The 19,896-nt window shown below is 36.1% G+C and overlaps 1 protein-coding gene across 3 annotated transcripts in view; it reads left to right on the forward strand.

Moving 5' to 3' along the window:
* The window catches only part of ENPP1 (ectonucleotide pyrophosphatase/phosphodiesterase 1), a 56,006-nt gene that overhangs the window by 19,062 nt on the left and 17,048 nt on the right, over nucleotides 1-19,896 (forward strand). The window contains exons 6-16 of one of the 3 annotated variants that reach the window (XM_084284682.1): nucleotides 4,998-5,095; nucleotides 8,276-8,355; nucleotides 9,641-9,760; nucleotides 10,840-10,949; nucleotides 12,169-12,234; nucleotides 12,552-12,624; nucleotides 13,865-13,973; nucleotides 14,697-14,828; nucleotides 16,357-16,388; nucleotides 17,332-17,459; nucleotides 18,536-18,605. In XM_084284682.1, the coding sequence (XP_084140808.1) occupies nucleotides 4,998-5,095; nucleotides 8,276-8,355; nucleotides 9,641-9,760; nucleotides 10,840-10,949; nucleotides 12,169-12,234; nucleotides 12,552-12,624; nucleotides 13,865-13,973; nucleotides 14,697-14,828; nucleotides 16,357-16,388; nucleotides 17,332-17,459; nucleotides 18,536-18,605 (1,018 nt within the window). The remainder of the gene's footprint in view (nucleotides 1-4,997; nucleotides 5,096-8,275; nucleotides 8,356-9,640; nucleotides 9,761-10,839; nucleotides 10,950-12,168; nucleotides 12,235-12,551; nucleotides 12,625-13,864; nucleotides 13,974-14,696; nucleotides 14,829-16,356; nucleotides 16,389-17,331; nucleotides 17,460-18,535; nucleotides 18,606-19,896) is intronic. The other 2 variants (XM_084284683.1, XM_084284684.1) reach the window with 2 other exon arrangements.

Raw genomic sequence — 19,896 nt, forward strand, 5'->3', positions numbered from 1 at the left:
TGCATACTAACAGATCAGATTGCTCTACCCCAGCAGCACTCACATATCCCAGCACTTGCATGACTTGCAAGATGTGCCTGTTCCCTGCCATCTCTCACAGCTGTGTTTACGGTTGGGGGAGCTCTCCCTTGTGCCAGCCTCACTATTGTCCTACATATTCTCCAACTCATGCTGTCTCGGATGTTCTGGGACCCACCCAGCAATCTCAGACTCCTGACTGCTTGTCTTTGTAGTCACTTCTAAGGATCTTTGCCCTTCTGTGCCTGTTCCAACACCAGAGCTGCAAAAAGTGGGCAGATCACTGTCCCATTGTCACTGGCACTGGGACAGAATTGTTTGCAAACTGAGCTACTTTCTTTAGAAGGTGTAAAACATTGCACATGGGATCCTTGTACTTCTGTGGGTGAGCTCTCAGGCCTGCTTCTGTAAGCTGCATGTGCCCTGTCTGAGGAGTAGGTCATCTAGTTTATGGCTGTAGCACTTGGACTCAAGTAGTTCCCAGCCGGAAAATCAGCCTGCACTTCATGTGATGTTATTGCTATGGGATCTTCAAATTAACGTTAAAGCTTAAGTTGACTGCACACTGTACTTGAATGAATCAGGCATTAATAGAAGTGACTTAACCATTCTTGTCTGAAAAGTGTCAAACATCCCTCCTTCCCCTCCCCCCCAAATTATTTTGATGATTTTGAAATGAAATATTTTTAGTAAACGCACTTTTTTTTTCTTATGTCATTACTTTTTTTTACTTATGCTAAGATATGTAAATTATATTATATTTATTCGAGTTATAATATTGTCAAGCAAGGCATATGACCTTATGGAATATTTTTATACCAAATGAGCACTTTTCATTCTGATTTGGAACAATAACAAACACTGACACTTCAGAACCTGCTTCAAGACAGACATTGGAGCTTCTTTCTAACACTGAGCCCAAATCCTTGATAAACTTCCACATAGGAGGTTTGTAGTCAGCCAGTTCTTAAAGCTTTTATTATTAATTCCTCTTCTGAGGATTTAATACAGGGCTGTGTGCTAGGAACTGACTAGGATGCTGATTTTTTGAATGCATGATTAGGGAGTGATACCCCAAAGAGCAGATAAACAAGAGCGTTGTCCAGAACCACTGTCAATAGTATAAATGTCAAATGGCAACTCCTGTTAGTTAACTTGGTTGTATTTTTTTTGTTCCTGTTCAGTGCATGAAAGGAATGCATAGTTACTTGACTAAAATTGTTTTAATCCTGGCAAAACCATAAATGTTGCAATAAAACCCAGCCCAGGAAAGGGTGATGTGTGGTCAAAGTTGAATTGAATGGTGTTTACTGAAGGCTCATCTCAGACTGTTAGCACACAGACTTCTCCCAGAACTGACAAGTCTGTAAACAATTCACTTCTTCCTGTGGTGGAGTAGGTAGGAGTGCAGGTGACTTTAGCTCAGTGCTCATTTTGAAGCCTCAGGATATTGATTCTGATTCTGTGCATATTAATACAATGTGCTGTTGTTAAAATTTTAGTTGGGACTGCTCATATGTGACAGAGGAGACAAAAAATGCAGTGTTCGATGATGTACTTAATCTGAGAAATCCCACTGATTTTAATAAGACGGCTCAGATGCTTAAAATGAAGTACACGTTAAATCTTTCCAATACTAGATTCTGTGTTATTTAATAGGATTATAAGGGGCTATAAGATTTCAAGAGTCATCTAGTCCTTCCCACTGTCTCAGGAGGGAAATACTACTCTGAGATTTCACATCTTCTTAAGCACTTTATCCTACTGCTTAACTAGATGGTTTTCCTGGTGTTTAGTTTCTTTTGCTGTAATTTAAGCCTATTAATACGTGTTGTCTTCAGTGAGCTGGAAAAAAATGCTTTGCAGTTCTCTCCTGTGTATTTGAAGTTTGTTATTTACTTTCTCCTTAATAATTGTATCTTTTGTGCTTCTTGTTGAGGCCTTACATACATTTAATGGAAAAGAACGTTTTACTTCCTATGCTTCATGGCTGTGCATAGGCAGCACTGTATGCCTGGGGGCAGTAGGAAATTCTCTGTGTAGTGTGTTTAGCTTTTTGTGGAGACTTTTTTTCTTTTTCTTTTTCATTTCCTCTTTTTTTTTTTTTTTTTTTTTTTTAAATTGTGGTCTAACCAGCCTTCTGGGAAGCAGGTCAGCTTGGCAGCATGGTCCACAGTTCTGGTCTGTCAATCATCCAGGCTGGTGAACCTGCTAGACCACAGCAAGCTTGTGTTGCCTGCGTTATGTTTCCATAGAAGCCAGTTTATAGGAGTGGATAATTACCACTGCATTTCCTTCAGTTTGGAGTCAGGATGTGACTGTGGCATACATATTTATCCAAGAGCTGTGAAACAGCCTTGTCATACGGCTTGGACACAGCCAGCATGAATCACTGGCAGAGCCAAAGCTTGGGCCTCTGTCTGCTTGCTCACGATAACATATTTTTGATGGAGCAAAAGCTAAGCTACAAACAGAAAAAGTCACAGAAATCACTGATTTGTCTCAGAACTGAGCTCAGATCAGTTCGTCTTGTGAAATAGGGTTTTACTCAAAGGGGATTGCACTGGAGCTCTTCCAAAGAATGCAGTTTAACACAGCCTTTTAAGGTTCACTTCCCTGACTATGGAACAGGTCTCAAACATTGACTGTTTGAGTTATGTATTTGAGGGTATACAAAGAGCAAAAATGCCAATATTTCTCGCTGTGGTAATGGTCTATCTTGCCAAATTTAATTTACATGCATGAGGTGATAGTAGGTGGATTTGCAGACAACTAAATCATGTATTCAGTAGTTGGTTTACTCATAAATGTTAAGCCAGGCACAACTACATGAAGTTCCTTTCTAAGGAGTTATTTTAAATTTGTTTTTAAGATAGACTTGTAGGTAGGTAATATTGAACAGTCTTTGCCTTGAAGTTCATATTTTATTGCAAGAAATTTTGCAGTGAAATTTTTTAGACCTCTACGTTGCAAAGAATCAATTTGTTTGAAAACAGTTAAGTATTTGTAGAAGTTGCAGAAATCAAAATCTGTGGTGCAAAAAGTATCTGGAATATGGACAAAGGTAGTACATGAAGTTTCCCTGCTCTTTTCTGCTAAAGACTTCAATATTGGCCTGAAGGTCATTCATTTCTTGTTCCTCACTTACTGTCTCTTCTAAGCTTTCCAAAAGAAGGTATTAAATTTACCATATAGATGAAAACCAGGCCACAAACATCTCTGCTCTTGTGAGACCCCACCTGGAGTAGAGCTCAGCTCTGGGACCCCAACATAAGAAAGATATGGACCTGTTAGAATGAGTCTGCAGGAGGGCTACAAGGATGATCTGAGGGCTGGAGCACCTCTCCTCCAAAGACAGGCTGAGGGAGTTGGGGTTGTTCAGCCTGGAGAAGAGAAGGCTCCAAAGAGACCTCATTGCAGCCTTTCAGTACCCCCTATAGGGGGCCTACAGAGAAACTGGTGAGAGACTCTGTTGGCGAGTATAGTGACAGGACAAGGATAAACGTCTTTAAACTAAAAGAGGGTAGGAACTGGATGGTCTTTAAGGTCCCTTCCAACCCAAAGCATTCGGTGATTCTATGTTACAAATGCATCTTAATATTTTATTCTATCTGGGGTAGGGTAGGCTATGTTCTGACTAATGAAGTCATTTTAGCTGAACTTCTTCCAAAAGCTTCCCACTGTTCATCAATAAAAAAAAAAAAAAAAAAAAAAAAAAAAAAGATAGACGTTTTCTGGTTGCCTGACTAATCTTCAGTTTAATGTGGTCACGTTTGTTTTAGACTAAAATAAGGCTTATGAATGTTTTACTTGTCAGGGTAAATTGTTGTTTGGATTTTTTCATGCAGTACCTCAATAAAGAAATTGTCAACACTTTATAAATAATATTTGTCTTCTGTCATCACTGTTTTATTTTGGGAAACTAAAGTCCAATAAAAAATTAAAAAACATTTTCATTTTACAATTTGTAAACAAAAAGGAAAAATGAGCTTCTAAATGGCATGTAAAATATATTAATTTCTTTTAGACAAACCTATGTTTTCAGTGGTTGTTGCTGCACTGCAGTGCTTTTGCGGCCTCACATGTCCTCATTTATAGGTTCAACATAGGATATTTTTTCTTCAAGGAAGAAGTTACTGATGACTATTCCATCAGTGATGCAATGTTTTAAGAACTTACAGTTGGAGAGAAATTGTTTGAACAGGGCTGAAGTTGGGAAAACATAGGTCCTGTGGAGACTGGAAGGAGAGAATTTATTTTTGCTTGTTCCAGTGAAATCAGTTTCTGGATTTGTCTGCCAAGTCGAGGCTGAAATATTATTACAGTGCTCCAGTTATAGGACCACATTTTTCAGTTTGGATATTGGTAGTACTTCTGGTACAGAAGGAGTTGAGATTCAGTTCTTATTTGGTTAAATAATCTTTATAAGATGAAAGGAAAAAATATGTATTATAGTTGCTGATTAAGGAAATTATAGTGTACAAGTTACATTCAGAGTTTTGTGCACTTTATGTCAGAAGATAAGTTCTTCTAAATAAAGGAAAGCCATGGATTAGCATTGCCTTTTCTCTTTCCCTTTTCATACCTTGAAATGGAAAGATTGGGTGAGGCTCCAATGGAACTGATTTCAAGACAGAGTACCAAAAGACCGCAGGCAGATTACGTGAGCATCTTGACTTATGTTTTATTGTGTGTGTTTGTGAAAATAGGCCTTGTCAGGATGCGTGTGTGTGTGTGTATGTCTTACCTCTTCTGTCAGGATACTTATGCCAGCCTGAAAAGAGAGGGGACACAATGGCTCTCTTTCTTGCTGCTGTGCCAGCCTGCAAACCTTCCTGCTTTGGAGGACTAACTTCCTCAGCCTGGTTTACAGTCCCTTAAGGAACATCTCCAAGATTCTTGGGAAAGCTTTCTTGAAATAAGTGATAGAAATTTATTTCTCAGTCTCTCTTTTAATACTTGAATTTCTGTTTGTTCAGATTTACCAAATCTCCGGTGTTACTGTTTTCATTGGATGGCTTCAGAGCAGAATATTTGCAGACATGGGGTAGACTCCTACCTGTTATTAGCAAATTACGTGAGTAGTTCCCTTGTCTAAGCAATATCATGCTGTTTTACCTCAAAAATCTGTGGGGTTTGTTGTTCTGTATATGCTGCTATTACTACTCTTTTAAATCCTCACTGTTCTGTGGAAATTCAAATTTTTGCACTGTAGAAAAGCTGTGCAGACAGAAATGGAGGTGTGTGGGGGTGGAAGGGCAAGGAGAGGGAGGGTGTGAGGAATGGGCTGGCTAGGCTTTGGATTTTCAGAAATACCTTTAAAAAACAGTTAAGCAACAATTGCTATATTTCGGAGATGGACACTTCCTGTTGTGTGCTTACTTTATTTTTGTGGGGGGAATTAGAAGTAGGAATGCTTTTTGCTCTGTATTGTATATTGTCTCATATTTAGGTGGAGTGGCTTTGGAGAAAACAGAAAGTGAGATAGAAAGCACTTCATTCTACTTGGAAAAAAAAAAGGTAGAGAAGGAAGATGATATGGAAGGGCTGGTATGTAGTGTAGAAATGTGATGAATCTGAGAAAACCTTCATATAACAAACTTTTCAGAAGAAATGAGAACTTCATTCCTCATACATATTTTTTTTATTGTGGATTTTGTAGTGCCACTACTTTGTAGTGTCTAAGTCACTTTAGTTACTTTTCCTGTCTCTATTTTCCTGTGGTCTGTAAAGAACAGATGACATTTCGTGTCTGAAAAATATGCCAATCTTGTTGTCATTCATAAATTACTACCTGGTATGACTGGTTTCAGTTTGACTAAAAATAAATCAGTAAAAATACTTGCTTTTTTGCACAGTGGTTGTTACAACTTGATCTGTTCCAGAGGATAACAATTCACAGATGTATTTGAGGTTTTAGCTTTTTTTTTTTTTTTTTTTTTTTTTTTTTTTTTTTTAATTGAGGCTTTGAAACAATTTCATAAGCTGTAGTTATTTAAATTTTCAACATCTTGAGCATTGAGAAGAGAGGTTGGCTATTACAATTGGTTATAGCTCTGGCTGAGATACAAGATAGTGGTGTCACAAAGCATCTGTAGGACTTCCAGGCTCCGAAGTCCACTGCTGCATAGAAAGTTTCTGCATTCTTTAGTGTTTAGTGCATTTTAGGCTGCAGTGCAACTTTTTGTGGTGACTTCTATAATAAACTTGTATTTCTGTTTCTACTGAATCCATGATAAATTTTGACCACTAAGAAAATGAGTTGCCTCAACCAAATCTTTCAATAACTTTATCAAAGGCAATTCACCTCTTCAGAATAATGGAGGTTTTTAGTGGTCAAAGCTTAAATTTTTGAAGATTTTAAAGCCAGAACATCTAATAGTGTTTTAGAATAAAATAAAGAACAATCTGGGGAAAAAATATTATTCTGTATCATCATTCTCCATTACTCTGGAGAGACTAAACTAGTAAGTGTCCATAAAGACTTAAAATTTATGAATGGCAGGATGTATAAAACCATGAATAGTTATTCACATTACCTAATGTGACTACTTACTATTTTCTTAAACTAGGACATTGCTAAATCCATGGATTTTATTCTTTAAAACACTTGATGTCAATTGCAGCATTCTATTATATTCCTCATTTATTTCCTGATACTGCCATATGAGAGAAAATAATGGGAATATTTTTAATTCTGTCACTAGGGTATAACTGATGCCTCCATGGAGATTTCTTTTAGAGTAAATGCCTATGAGGCAATATCACAATTTTACTTTTAGTAACTTTTATTATACACACACACAGAGTTATGTGTTGAAGGTGGGGAATTCAGAATGGTGCTGAGGCTTCTAAGGGAACCTAGATAGAGCCATTATGTGTATTATGGGCTTTGGAGAAGACTTGTTCACATTCTTCTAGACTGTGATATAATAATTTTAAAATAAATCCTCCTCTTGTCTTCAGTTGCCTTTAACTAAGAAAACAATCCAAAAATAGGAATGATAACTCCTACAACTTTGGACAAAATATTTTTTAAGTGTATTTTTCTCTAAAACAAAACAAAAACAACCAAACAAAACCCAACCCACACAACAGCAAAAAAAAAAACAAAAAACAAAACCCAAAAAACTACTATTCAGGAAAATAGCATCAACAACAGATTTGGAAATGGTTGAAATGCATCAAGTGTGTTGCCATACCAAAAAGGGTGAAACTGATGATTTGTTACTTATGAACACAAAGCTGGAGAGAATGCCCATGTAATTTGAGAGGGTTTTTTTTTTGGCTGGCTCGGCTTCTTTTTTCTTAATTAGCTGAAATTAAGGTTAGGTTAGGTCTCTTCAACTGAGACCTAACCCAAAACCCCAGCCAATGAGTTCTAAGTGCCTTGGCATGACACTTCTGTTGTTAAACCTTTCATTCTATTCTACTTATATATGTATATAAGTAACCCAGAAGGCCAGTGAAGATTGGTCTTCTTTCTATAGGGATCTTTACAATCTGTTGAAAAGTTTTTGGTTATCATGTTGTATTTTTAATGTTGTTAATGAAGACTATTTTTTTTTCTGAAAATCAGGTCCTGCACATTTGCCTTTGGAAATCTAACTCAAGTGAACTTTGCTTAAGTGTTTTTGCCTGGCTAATGACTTCATGCTAACAAATACTACTGTGCACAAGTTTTCTCCTTAAGAACCACTTTTTTATGTCAAGATAAAGAAAACTTTGAGATTCATTCTATAAAAGCTTATTTTTATTAATATACTTTATATATGTGTGTATGTATACATATATAAAGAAGAGAGAGTGACAAAAAAAAGTGATTTGATGGGTGATTGAGAAAGCCAGGGCACCACTGTGGTGGCAGCTGTGCTGTCTCATCTCTGAGAGCTCCCATGGTGAAGTAGCTAGTTGATCTCAAGCTGCTCATTTCACATAACGCTCACCAGGGCAACTTTGGAGGGTGTGATTTTTTTATTTTTTTTTATTACCCATTTTTACCTATGCATGTGCCTAGGGACTGTAGGTCTTGCTCATATGACGATTGAAGTCAGTCATTACAAATATCAAAATTTTGTACTCCTAACATTCAGTCAGCTTGTAAATGAATGTGGGAAGAAAAATGAAGTATTAACACCAGAAGTCTGAAAAATGAAAACTTTTTAGAAGTATGATTTAGAAAAAATAATAAAAAATATGTCTGCATAATAGAAACATGCAGAAATTTTGTCTGCAAATTTGCTGTTTTTCCTTCTAGAGAAATGTGGAACATTCACTTCCAGTATGAGACCAGTGTATCCTTCAAAAACCTTTCCCAATCATTACTCCGTCGTCACAGTAAGAATTCATGTATATTATGTTTTCACGACTGTTCACTATCAAGTTGTCTCCAAGGCAACAGTGTTTTTTTCTTTTTTTTTTTTTTCTTCCTGCGTAGATTACAAAAACTGCAGGATTTTCCCTCCAGAATATGGAAATGTATTTATTATACTCGTTGCATAATTTAGATTGTCATTGTATAACGCTATAGTTAACTGCTCAGATCTAATTTCTTTAAGTAATCCAGTTCTTCTGAGACCAGCTGCAGGAATTCCCATATAAATGTAAATCATGCCACTTTACAAAACATCATTTGTATTAATATTTCCAATAAACTGCATATCTGTCTCTTCTTAAAGTCAGGAGTGAGAGCTGCCTGACTTTAAATTGTCAGCCTTGTTCTGCTTCTTCAGGGCATCTTGGCATAGCCCAGACATACATGAAATGAAATATCTGAGTATCATAGTAGTGTTGGCTCCATGATTGACTGTACCCAAACCTGGATAGAAGTATCCCAAACCTGACCTTGTGAATATCTTCACCTCCTGTGTATAAAGGAAAAAGAAAAAAGGAGGTTGTCAGCACTGAATGCAGGGTTGGAATCCCACATAACCTTCTTAGTTTCATGATGTGAGAAGTAAAATTGAATTAAATACTTGACGATCTGCATCTTCTTTCTTATCTTCCCGGTTTTTCAGGACTGGCTTTTGATAAATCAGCAGGAGTGCAGGAATGAGATTTTTTAATTGTGTAATCCTGCCAAGTATCCATGTTTCAATATGCAGCTAGAGGTGTTAACCATGCTCTATGGCCACTTTAGAGTATCCCTAAACACCATGTAGAGCTTTGTCTCAGCTCCCCATTCTTGTGAAAATTAGTAGTTGTGTTCATGAAAGCCCCAATGGTGTTATTATCACCTTTATTCTAAAAAGAAGTCAGTCTGTGTGAAAGAAGAGCACTCAGTCTGTTAAAGCTACCCAGCAGCTGGTGACTCGGAACTTCTTTAACTGTTTAGAGAACGGTTTTCCCTAGCTGGAGCTTTCATCCATTGATATACAATTCTCCTTTGAAATGCTTTTAATTATTATTTTCAATCTCACTGGAAAGCATTTAAAAATTGTAAGGTAGGTTTTGGTAGCAATAACAGGTGATGATGTTAAATTTGCAATTTGAGGTACAGGTATAGTCTTGAGCTTGGAGTAGGGTCACATGCGGATTATTCCCTGAATGTGTCTGTCTAACAAACATGTTTGTGTAGCCAGAAGGGTCATAGCACTGCAACAAGGTATCCTCTCAATTACAGGGACTGTATCCTGAATCTCATGGTATAATTGATAACAAGATGTATGACCTCAAAAGAAATGCATCCTTCACCCTTAGAAGTGAAGAGAAGTTTAATCCACAGTGGTACCAAGGACAGCCTGTAAGTATTACTGCACAGCTGAGAGCATTACAGCAGTATTTTGTCATATTATTTAACGTCACTTGACTGTATAGTGATGTTAAAAAAGTTACAGAGGGTACTTCTAAGTCACCCAAGAAGCGTTACTTACTTATCATGATTCTAAATTGCTATACTAGAGCTGCAGAATTAGGAACAAAGCAGTGCAATAGATTTTGTTGAACTTAAATGAAATTTGCCTTAAAGAGAAAACTAGCAAACAAAATTACTAATAAAGATAGCAGATTTTCTTCTGCTCTTAATATCACATGAGCTTGCAGTTAAGTTCTCTAAGGAAAATTTCAGACCAGTTACAGTAATAAGCAGTAGTAAAGGTTTGCATTCTGCCCAAATTACTACTGAGTCTAAAGATGCAGTTTTAAAAGAAAAGCTCTTAGTTTAATCATGCTGCTATGGCAAATGTGCTGAGACTGCCATCAACACCAACTGGCATGGGAAAGTTTTGGTGAGAGCTGATGTGAAGAACTGAGAAGGAGCAGATGCAACCTTTTAGTAATGTGTGGAGGACTGATATTTGAGGAGGAAAGAACACAAATGTAGACTTTGCAGGCCACAGAGAAGAAAGTGGTGCAGGAGTCTGGCAGGAAACGATGCTGAAAACAGAAAAATCTGTAAATCATGGGATCTGCCTTAAGATCAGAAATATTGACCTAACTGTTGCTCCTATATTTCAGAGTATGCATTGCTCCTTGGATCATTCCTGCTTCTTCTTGCTTACTCCATTGTTCTTGAGAAATTCCTGGTTTGTAGTACTCAGCTGTGGTTCTGCTATTGCATTATGGCTTCTAGCTGTGGAAGCTGGAAGCTCCTGCTTCTGTCCTGGCTCCCCGCACTGTAGCAGTGGAAGGGGTGTGGGTGTTTGCAATAAGGAATCAGGCTGGTATATTGGGACTGCAGATAGCGGAGATGTACTCAGGACAGTCACTTTTGCTCTGCTTAACATTTTTAGTTTTTGATCATTCTGAAAGGTGCAGAGATGGTGGGAGTGGTTCACAACTGAGTGAACTTCACTAATGACAATGATTATTCTTGTCCTGCAGATTTGGCTAACAGCTATGTACCAAGGTCTGAAAGCTGGTACGTTCTTCTGGCCTGGATCAGATGTAGCAATTGATGGGACCTTTCCAAATCTGTATGAAAAATACAATAGGTATGTGAAATTTTGTGTCTTGGATGAATATTTTACATTAACTATTGTGATGGGACACGTCCCAGAGAAAGTATAAAACATTTCATGTGTTTGTAAATAGTTGTACACCATATGAAAGAAGAATAGGATCAAATTAACTTCCACTGCAGTGTAGATTCTTTGCCTAATCATTTTGTCATTTCTTGGCAAACGTTTTACAGGAAAGATGTGGAAAAAACACCTCTAAGAGCAGCCAGCCTTGAAGCTTTAGTGCCTTTTCATTTATATAAATATAAATATAAATGAAAAGGCACTATGGGTGTGTTTAGAGTCATTCAATCCAAATCCCTCATAAAGTGGATATATCAGGTCTTGACATAGCATTATCCTTGAAAGCTAACATCTTATTGTTAAATTGTTACTTGTAAATTGTTCCAGTGTGAAATTATTTTCATTTCAAATTTTCAAAATATTTCACATTAAGGCAGTGATATTTTAGTCAGTGATTGGTCTTCATTGCAATTAAACATTTTCTTTCTAATGAAACTGCTACATAAATGTATTTATCACCTTTTATTTAATATTCTCACACCTCTTCCAGGAAACAAAGCTTTTCATTTCTATCTTCCTTGAATCAGTCTGTCTTCCTACACCTTAATATAGCATGGAAATCCTGATTCTTGATTTACTATCTATACTTTTCTTTAGCGATTTGTACATGTTCAGTTAAAGCGGTGATAGGTAGCTGAATTACTACCCTTGTGGATGCCTCATAATGTTACAGGTCAACATGCCTATTGTTGGTCTGCTTCAGAAATTGATGAGGATCTACTTTGTGACATAGTATGAGAACTAGTACTCAAACTGTATAAACATAAACCCCCAAACCAAGACTTTTTAAAAACTTAATACAGGAATGAAAACCTACACATGGCTTTGTACATTAAAATCAATTATTTTGTTTGTAAAATAAACACAAGAAATACTGAGAGCTATATTCTAATCTCATTGCAGTCAGTGGGGAGAATATTGATGTAAGTAAGCTTTAGAACAGGACATCAACTCTTCAAGAATCACGGAAAATTAGATAAACTTGTATTCTGTTAAAGGTGCATTAATAGCACCCAGCTGAATTCAAATTTCTCTGCTAATAAACACTGATTTTGTAATATGTGTGACTGAAGTTTTATATGTATAGCTCCTGGAAAGATTTAGTTGATCTTGTATGGTTTTGATACAGCTCAATCCCTTTTGAAGAAAGAGTGGTAACTATTCTTCGCTGGCTGCAGTTACCTGAAGATGAAAGGTAGGTATACAATTGCTAGCATAAGTTCTTGTTCCAGTGGTAGTGTGGTATTGCAATGAAATGATTTGTAAATATGATTTCTATTTTAAACAATATTATACATTACTCTAGAAATGTTAAAATACTATTTAATGCAAGCTTGTTTTTATGTTTAAAACCTATTTTTACTGTTATGTTGCTCTATTTCCCTCTAATGTGCCCTGCTTCTGAATGATAGAGTTGTTTCCAATATTCCATATCCATTGTTAAAATATAATCTTTTCAAACTGTCTCAACGTGTATGTAAAATATTACATTTTTGGTACTGTTTGATATAGACCACACTTTTACACTCTGTATTTAGAAGAACCAGATTCCTCAGGCCATAAGTTTGGACCAGTAAGCAGTGGAGTAAGTATTTTCATAGTTTTTTTCTTCTTTTAATTTGAACTCTTGCTCTGATTCTATAATAAAACTTTTATAAATCACATTAGATGAAACAAGACCATGTTCAGCATACTTATTAGAAAAAGATTTTTTGAATAGACAGCCTGTTCATAATTAACATCAATACAAAGCATGCAATAAACTGCCTATTCAGTAAGTCTAATTTTTATTTTGCTTCAGAAACTTTAAAATCGCCATCTCTTGTATGTTGTTTTATATGACCCATACAAACCCTTTATGTTGATTTTAGAACAAAACAGCAACAGCAAAAACACACCACCAAAAATTTGTACAGTTTCACCTTGTAAAGAACAGAGATTGTATCCATGATAGTCCAAATTTTGGTGGATAAGCATTCATGCTATGATTTTCATTCATTTTCCCCAGTCTCTGTGCAAAGTTCAGATGAATATTGGTCTTATCTCCCTGCTGTTAGATTTTATGTCTTCTTGGAAAGAGAGTGATAAAAGGGAAGCTCACCCTTGACATAGGGTGTCACGGGTGATATACATGTACCTTGTATAAGCTGTTGTATATATAAGTCTTTGGGACTGGTCAGTGTTGTTGTTTGCAAGAATACTAAATAGCTTTGTATGTGTATGTTTGTATTTTTTTTCACTTCCACAAATGGAAGTGAAACATGAAAAGGAAAAAGCTCTCAGAAATTCAAGAACTTTTAAAAATCCTTCTGTCTTGACTGATCAGAAAGTTTGAGTAGGACTGATGGTGTAGATACATCCAGTCTTCTGTAGATGGAGGTAGCTCTGAGCTGTGCAGGTGCTAACCAGGCTTCAGGCTCTCTTTTAATTTAGCGTCATGGATGCACCACTTGAGTCTGTTCTCAGTAGATGCAAAAAACAAATATGTATCTAAAGGGTTCAGAACTTAAAGCAGTGGGAATAGAGGAAAAGGAAGTTTAATGTGGTATTGAGAATGTTGTATTTTCCTGTCCTCACAGTTCCTCTTCTCATGTGAACTGTGTGCTCCCCGTTGTGCGTTTGGGGGTTGCTGCACAGTTGGTTAGTTCCCCTGTGTCCTTCACCTATGTCTGGACTGCATCTAACCTTGAATGGTCTATAAGAAAAATCCTTATTTGTTATTAGCACGTACTGTTGCAGTTTAAACTTATTCACTCTTTCTAGCAGTATTTATCAAATTATTTTTAATTAAAGTAGGCACTACATGCCTGCTTTTGTCCTTGCAGGTCATTTTGGCATTACAGAGGGTGGACAACATAGTTGGGATGCTGATGGATGGTCTCAAACAGATGAACTTGCATAAGTGCCTGAACATTATTTTTATATCAGATCATGGTAAATTTGATTTTGTAAAATGTATCAAAATTTTGAAGGGCTGTTATTATAAAGTAATATTCTGAGTTTATACTTGCATGTTTGTGGCAATGTTAAGGAACCTGCTAATATATATAAACTTCTGTATTATGGGCATGGCATAAGAGATAATCAGTGTGGGTGAGAATTAGGCTGTGAGTGTGGGAAAAAGAAGTGGAGAACACTGAGAGGGATTAAATCATTTTCATATTTTATTCCAATTTTCTTTTGTAATCATTACCAACTGATAAAAGAAATCAAAAGGAGAATTTAAAAAATATATATATATTTCATTTTACACTTTTAACTACACTACACAACAAGTCTATGATTTGCTGAAGTGAAAATCAAAGCCACATCTTCCTTTCAGTTATTAATTCTCTTATCCATTATTAAAAGGCTGTGAATATGAAACTTTGGTTTATTTCTCTGATAGCTTTTCTATGTTTTTATAATTATTTCTGTAATAAGTGAAAGTTGTATCTTTTACCAATCTTTTTTTTTTTTTTTTTTTTTCTTTTTTTTTCCTGCTTTTGGAAGATATTGGGCTAAGTGAATCTTTGGTCTGACCACATCTCAGTGTTGCTGATAAAAAGACCTGAGAAATTGCATTTCTGATTTTTACAATTAACTTATGTGTGTCATCAGCAAGGGTACTCCACACTGATACTCACATATTTAAATAAAATTTATTTTCTTGTGCAGGAATGGAAGCAGGGAGCTGCAGGAAAACAGCATATCTGAGCAACTACCTGGATAATGTTCAAGATTTCATATTAGTACCTGGTCCTGCAGCTCGCCTACGACCTAATAACGTTCCAGATGAGTATTTCTCTTGTATGTAGTTGCTAAACTAATTTCTGTTACTTTGTTGTACCGTTTTGTGTTTTCTGAGTACAAACTTAGGATATACATATTCCAGGTCATCTAGGGATAAACTGGGTAATAACTAGGGGGAAATACTGAGTGGTACACCCATACTTTTAAAGACCACTTGACTTTGCAAGTCTGAAAGTGTACATAAATCCTACAAATTGTTTATGTGGGATGCCTCAGAGTGAAAATACACAAATGCTTTGCTTTGTGAAGGGCATTCCTTTGAATGTATCTTCAGTACTCAAGATAGACCCCAAAATCTCCACTCAAGTCTCACATTATTTCCTGATTCGCCAGTTTATATAGAGAGTTGCTGTATTTCAGATTTAAAGAAATGTAAAAATTTTACCATCTTTTACATATCATTTTAAGTATTATATTTTGTTGTTATTTAAAAAAAAATATATATATATATATAAAAAAATTCTTCTAATGGTCTGACAACAAACCAGTTGAGTAAACTGCAAATAATCATAAAAGAAGTTTATCAACCTGAGTCAAGATCAATGAATGCCTACAGATTTTAAATTTCTATTCATTAAGCAGTCTAATTGCAGCAGAACACTTAATACTAGCAGTTTTTAATTGATTTTAATGTTCAATACAAGTGCTTCCTTCACACTTCATTGCTTTTTCTGTCTAGATAATTGTTTTCCAAGCCCATTAAAACTTGCATGCCTCAACCCCAATGACTTTAAGTCCTGTTTACTTGGTGGTATTCTAAACAATTTTAATGTTTCCTTTGGAAAGTGTGGGTTCCAGGTTCTCTTTGGACAAACGAGGTCAGGGAGAAGAAAAGCAGAGTATCTCCTGTTTTTGACACATGCACTATTTCCATGAAATATTGTATCTGTCTTTGTAGCACTGAGTATATCTGTGCAGGAATTATTAATGGTTCCCTTGCAAGCGTAATCCTTTATGTACTTCAGTCAGGCACTGAGTATCAGACTCAGGGCAGAGTAACTGTGTGAAATGTAATGGGCCTGTGTTATACAAAACGTCAAGTTAAATGATGTGATGTCCCCTTTTGGCTTAAGTCTAAGAATCTGAATCCTGGCTTGCTTGCTCTTGGCTTTTCTTTCTAAGGACGCTTGCCAGATAAAGCTGCCGTCCTGATTGTTCTATTTGCTTCCTTTTTCCTTAGAGTTTTATTAGCAAGCAGGAAAAATCCAGCTTCATTAGCACAGCATTTAGCTGCCTCTTTTGTGAAAGCGTACTTCTCAGATTATTTTTCTAACTGTAGCTAAAGTACTTGAAAAATTTAAAACCGTAATTAAGCAAGGAAGGAGTGTCTCTGAACTAAAAGTTCATAAAAACAATAACTTGACAGCTTAGTGAATGATTCGCTCTGCAGAGCTTTCATTATGGAAAAATGATTTCTGTGTCAGAATTTTTTTGAAATTAAATATATTACATAATGGGAATGCTTTCATTTTATACCTGATCTTTTTTAACTTAGGTGACTAATTCTTACATATGATTCTTCCAGTTAACTATGAAGGCATTGTCAGAAACCTCACAGTAAGTGTTGTCTTACCTGTCCTGGCTTAACTTCTACTCGGTATTTTATAGCATCAGCTATTTTCTAAGCTAGTGAAATAGCATTTAGACTTTGAATCAGTGACCTTCCATATGCTGTAAAATTAACACAAAAAAAGTAGTTCCTTGTAAGGAAAGGGAAGGTCAAAGTTCAGTGAGGTGTCATGTGGCTGTCTCTGGTTGTGTATTAACTAAGGTTTTGTTTTCATTTCTTTTCACCTCTGACATAATGCTGTATCATGTTGCTCTTCAAACTGGAGAACATGTGTATCTGGGCCGTGCTGACTGAGGGCCAAATCAATGTAAAGCTTAGCTCCATTTCCTGGACAAGCTTGCTCTACACCCTTTTGGTAAACAGCTTTGAGCTAGGATAGTGATATGTTTTTGTCAATTCCAACTTATGGAATTTGCTTTTCTGAGCTATACTTCTAGACTTCTGTTCTCATCCCTGCACCACTGGAAAATCTGTTTGTCCCTGTGTGACCAAACTAAAAAACTCTAGAGTGTCTGTGACTTCCGGTGTTACAGAAATGTACAATTATTGTGCAATAAGTGGATAGTCTACTACCACTTGAAAATATCATAATATTCATGTCTCTGTAATTTTTACAAATTATAGGCAATGCAGTTTGGTTCTGTATGACTGTAGCCTGTAAGGAAAAAAAATAAGAAGAGTAAATGGTTTCTATAATCTCATATAAATATTATTTTAATAATTATTGAATGCAAAACCAGTTAGTTTTTGCTCTCTAAGTATTAATATTAATGTGCCAGACCATATGACTCCAAACTTAAAGGAGTCCCATTGTCCTTAATAGAAGCTGTTGCAGATGCTTTTTAAGTGAAGTGCTTTGTAAGAACTGTGCATGAAATAAAGAAAATTGTGATTAAATGTACATTTATATTTTAATTTGAAATATTTCAGTGCAGAGAACCAAATCAGCCCTTCAAAGCCTATATGAAACAGCTTCTACCCAAGCGTTTCCATTATGCCAACAATGACCGAATTGAACCATTGCACTTTTATTTAAACTCCCAGTGGCAACTTGCTAGGTAAGTTGCAGTTTTCAGTACTTGGTTATACAGCAAAGAATTCATTGTTTTCTCATAGCTTTTGTCTTCCAGACACTTAGAGTCCAATGTTAGCTATTGTAGCCTGGAATTTTTGTCCTTGAGTTTCTTGTTGCAAGGGATGTTGCAAACAGAAACTATGCTCTTTTCTGCAGTTTGTGCAGACCTGAGAAGGCTCAATTCTAAACTCACAACTATGGATACTTCCCCATTGAATATGCAGGTAGTGGCAGGCTTTGTGACAAATGTTAGAAACTAAGGTCTCCTTTTTCTCAAGCACATCTTGCCATACTTTAGGAATTTCTGAAGTGAGTCATAAATAGTAAGCATGTGTACAACTGTTGTTGAATCAATCTTGTGAGTGATCCACATTGAATTTACAGAACATGCTGTTGTTAGAAATTAGCTTACATGTTCTGACCAATGAAATGACAATCCCCAGAATAAGGGCACCTGCTGTAATAATGTAATTTTGAACACCTCTGTGATACTCCAGAGCTTTCATCATCAAAGTGTTTTTCAGCCCATGTGTTCAGTAAGTCCTGTTCTGTAAAACTGAAAACATGCAAGTCCTGCAAGTAAGATTTGGGTTACTAAAAATGAATGCATTTAAGTGATGTATGTGGATCTGACATATGTTGGAGATTCATTTTTACTAGACTATAAGACGCCCAGCTGAATGCTCTGAATTACATTACTATGTTTATTAAAAAAAATAAAATGAAAATACTTATATAGTATACTGTAAAGATCTGCTTCTTAAATACCAGTGAAGCGATAATCTCTTACCCTGAGAACAAATATTTTGTTCATGTGTCTTCTAATACTTGACTTTAAATAGACACTTGAGAATTCCAGAGGAATAAGATTTATGGAGAAAACTATCATTCTAATTTTAAAGGCATTCTTCTCCAGAGCTTGAAGACTTTCTATTCCCTATGGATAAGCCTCTTAAAACTTTAAATAGACAAGTAAACAACACACCATAGAATGTATTCTAAGCTGATAGGGTTTGTAAAGTCTGAGTTATATAAATTGGGATTATTTTTTTTTAATAGGAAACCGTTTGAGATTAAAAGTTGCACGGGTGGATTCCATGGCTCTGATAATCGTTTCCCCAGTATGCAGGTGAGACTTGAAAACTTATGTTAACTCTTATTTTTAGCACTTTCAGTTTATGAATGTTGTGGCTGCTAGGTGTTGGGTTTATTATTATTATTATTATTATTATTTTACGATCTATGGTGCTATTCCATCTGCAATTAAAGAAATCAAACATTTATTTTTATATTTATTTTATACTATTGTGATGTGCTGGGTAACCCACACAAGGTGGGATTCTATTGGTGTAAGTGTCAGGCAAAAATACAGGACTTGCCTCAGAGATTTGACTGTGCTGGTGAGAATATTAAGATGTTCCAAGTTTTATTGTTTTAACATTAAATGCAGGAAAAGAGAAAACTTATCTTTCCAAATCCTTAAATATAGGAATCATAGAGCATGAGATTTCAGATTGGATGGGACCTCATGAGGTCTCTAGTCCTATCTCCAACTCAAAGCAGAGTCAGTTTACTCAGGACTTCATGCAATTGCATCTGAAAACTGCCAAGGATAGGGAATGCACAACCTCTCTGGGCAGCTCCTTGCATTGTCTCATTGGCCTCATCGTTTAAAAAAAATAATAAAAGGAAGATGGTGGGGGGTTACCGTTGTCTCCCTCCCTCCTACCACGTACCACTGGAGAGCATGGTGCCGCCAGCATCCCTTAGCCAGTCAGTTCCTCTGGTCTCTGAGGCTAGTCCATTCTCCACAGTAACTACCACCAGAAGTAACAGTCTTAAACGACAGTAAAGAAGAATGGATTTAATTATTAGAAAACTCCTTTTAAATCATTATAGAGTTGGATAGTTTGACCTGTAAGTCTATGGAGATCCCACCACAGGAATACTCTAAGAACTGTTCAGACACACATCTTGCAGAAATGATTATATATTTTTTTGATTCCGTTTATTACATAAGTTGACCAAGTGGTCTCCCAACTCTATAATTCTATTGTTTCATGATAGCCTAGGTAACACTGTTCTGAGGTAGCCCTGCTGTTTAGCTTGTCAGTCATGTTTAAATTGAGGACAGAGTCCCTAACGTCTTCTCTTTAATAAGGAATGTAAGGGAAATATAGGGTATTAAACTTGAGAAACATGAAATCATATTCTCAGTCAGCTCCCTCTGATTTGGGCAGGTCACTTAACCTATTCTCAGCTCAGCTCTCTATCAACAAAATGAAAGGCAATACTCTATTTCAAAAAAGTTATCTTCAGAATAAAATCTACTAACAGTTGTGAGTTAAACAGTGTTGTAAAAAGACCTATTTAGTCCCTGTAAAGCATAGATTTTACTCTTAAAAGACTTATTTTATATT

The sequence above is a fragment of the Netta rufina genome (genome assembly GCF_964035555.1).
Source record: "Netta rufina genome assembly, chromosome: 3".
Taxonomy (NCBI): Eukaryota; Metazoa; Chordata; class Aves; order Anseriformes; family Anatidae; genus Netta; species Netta rufina.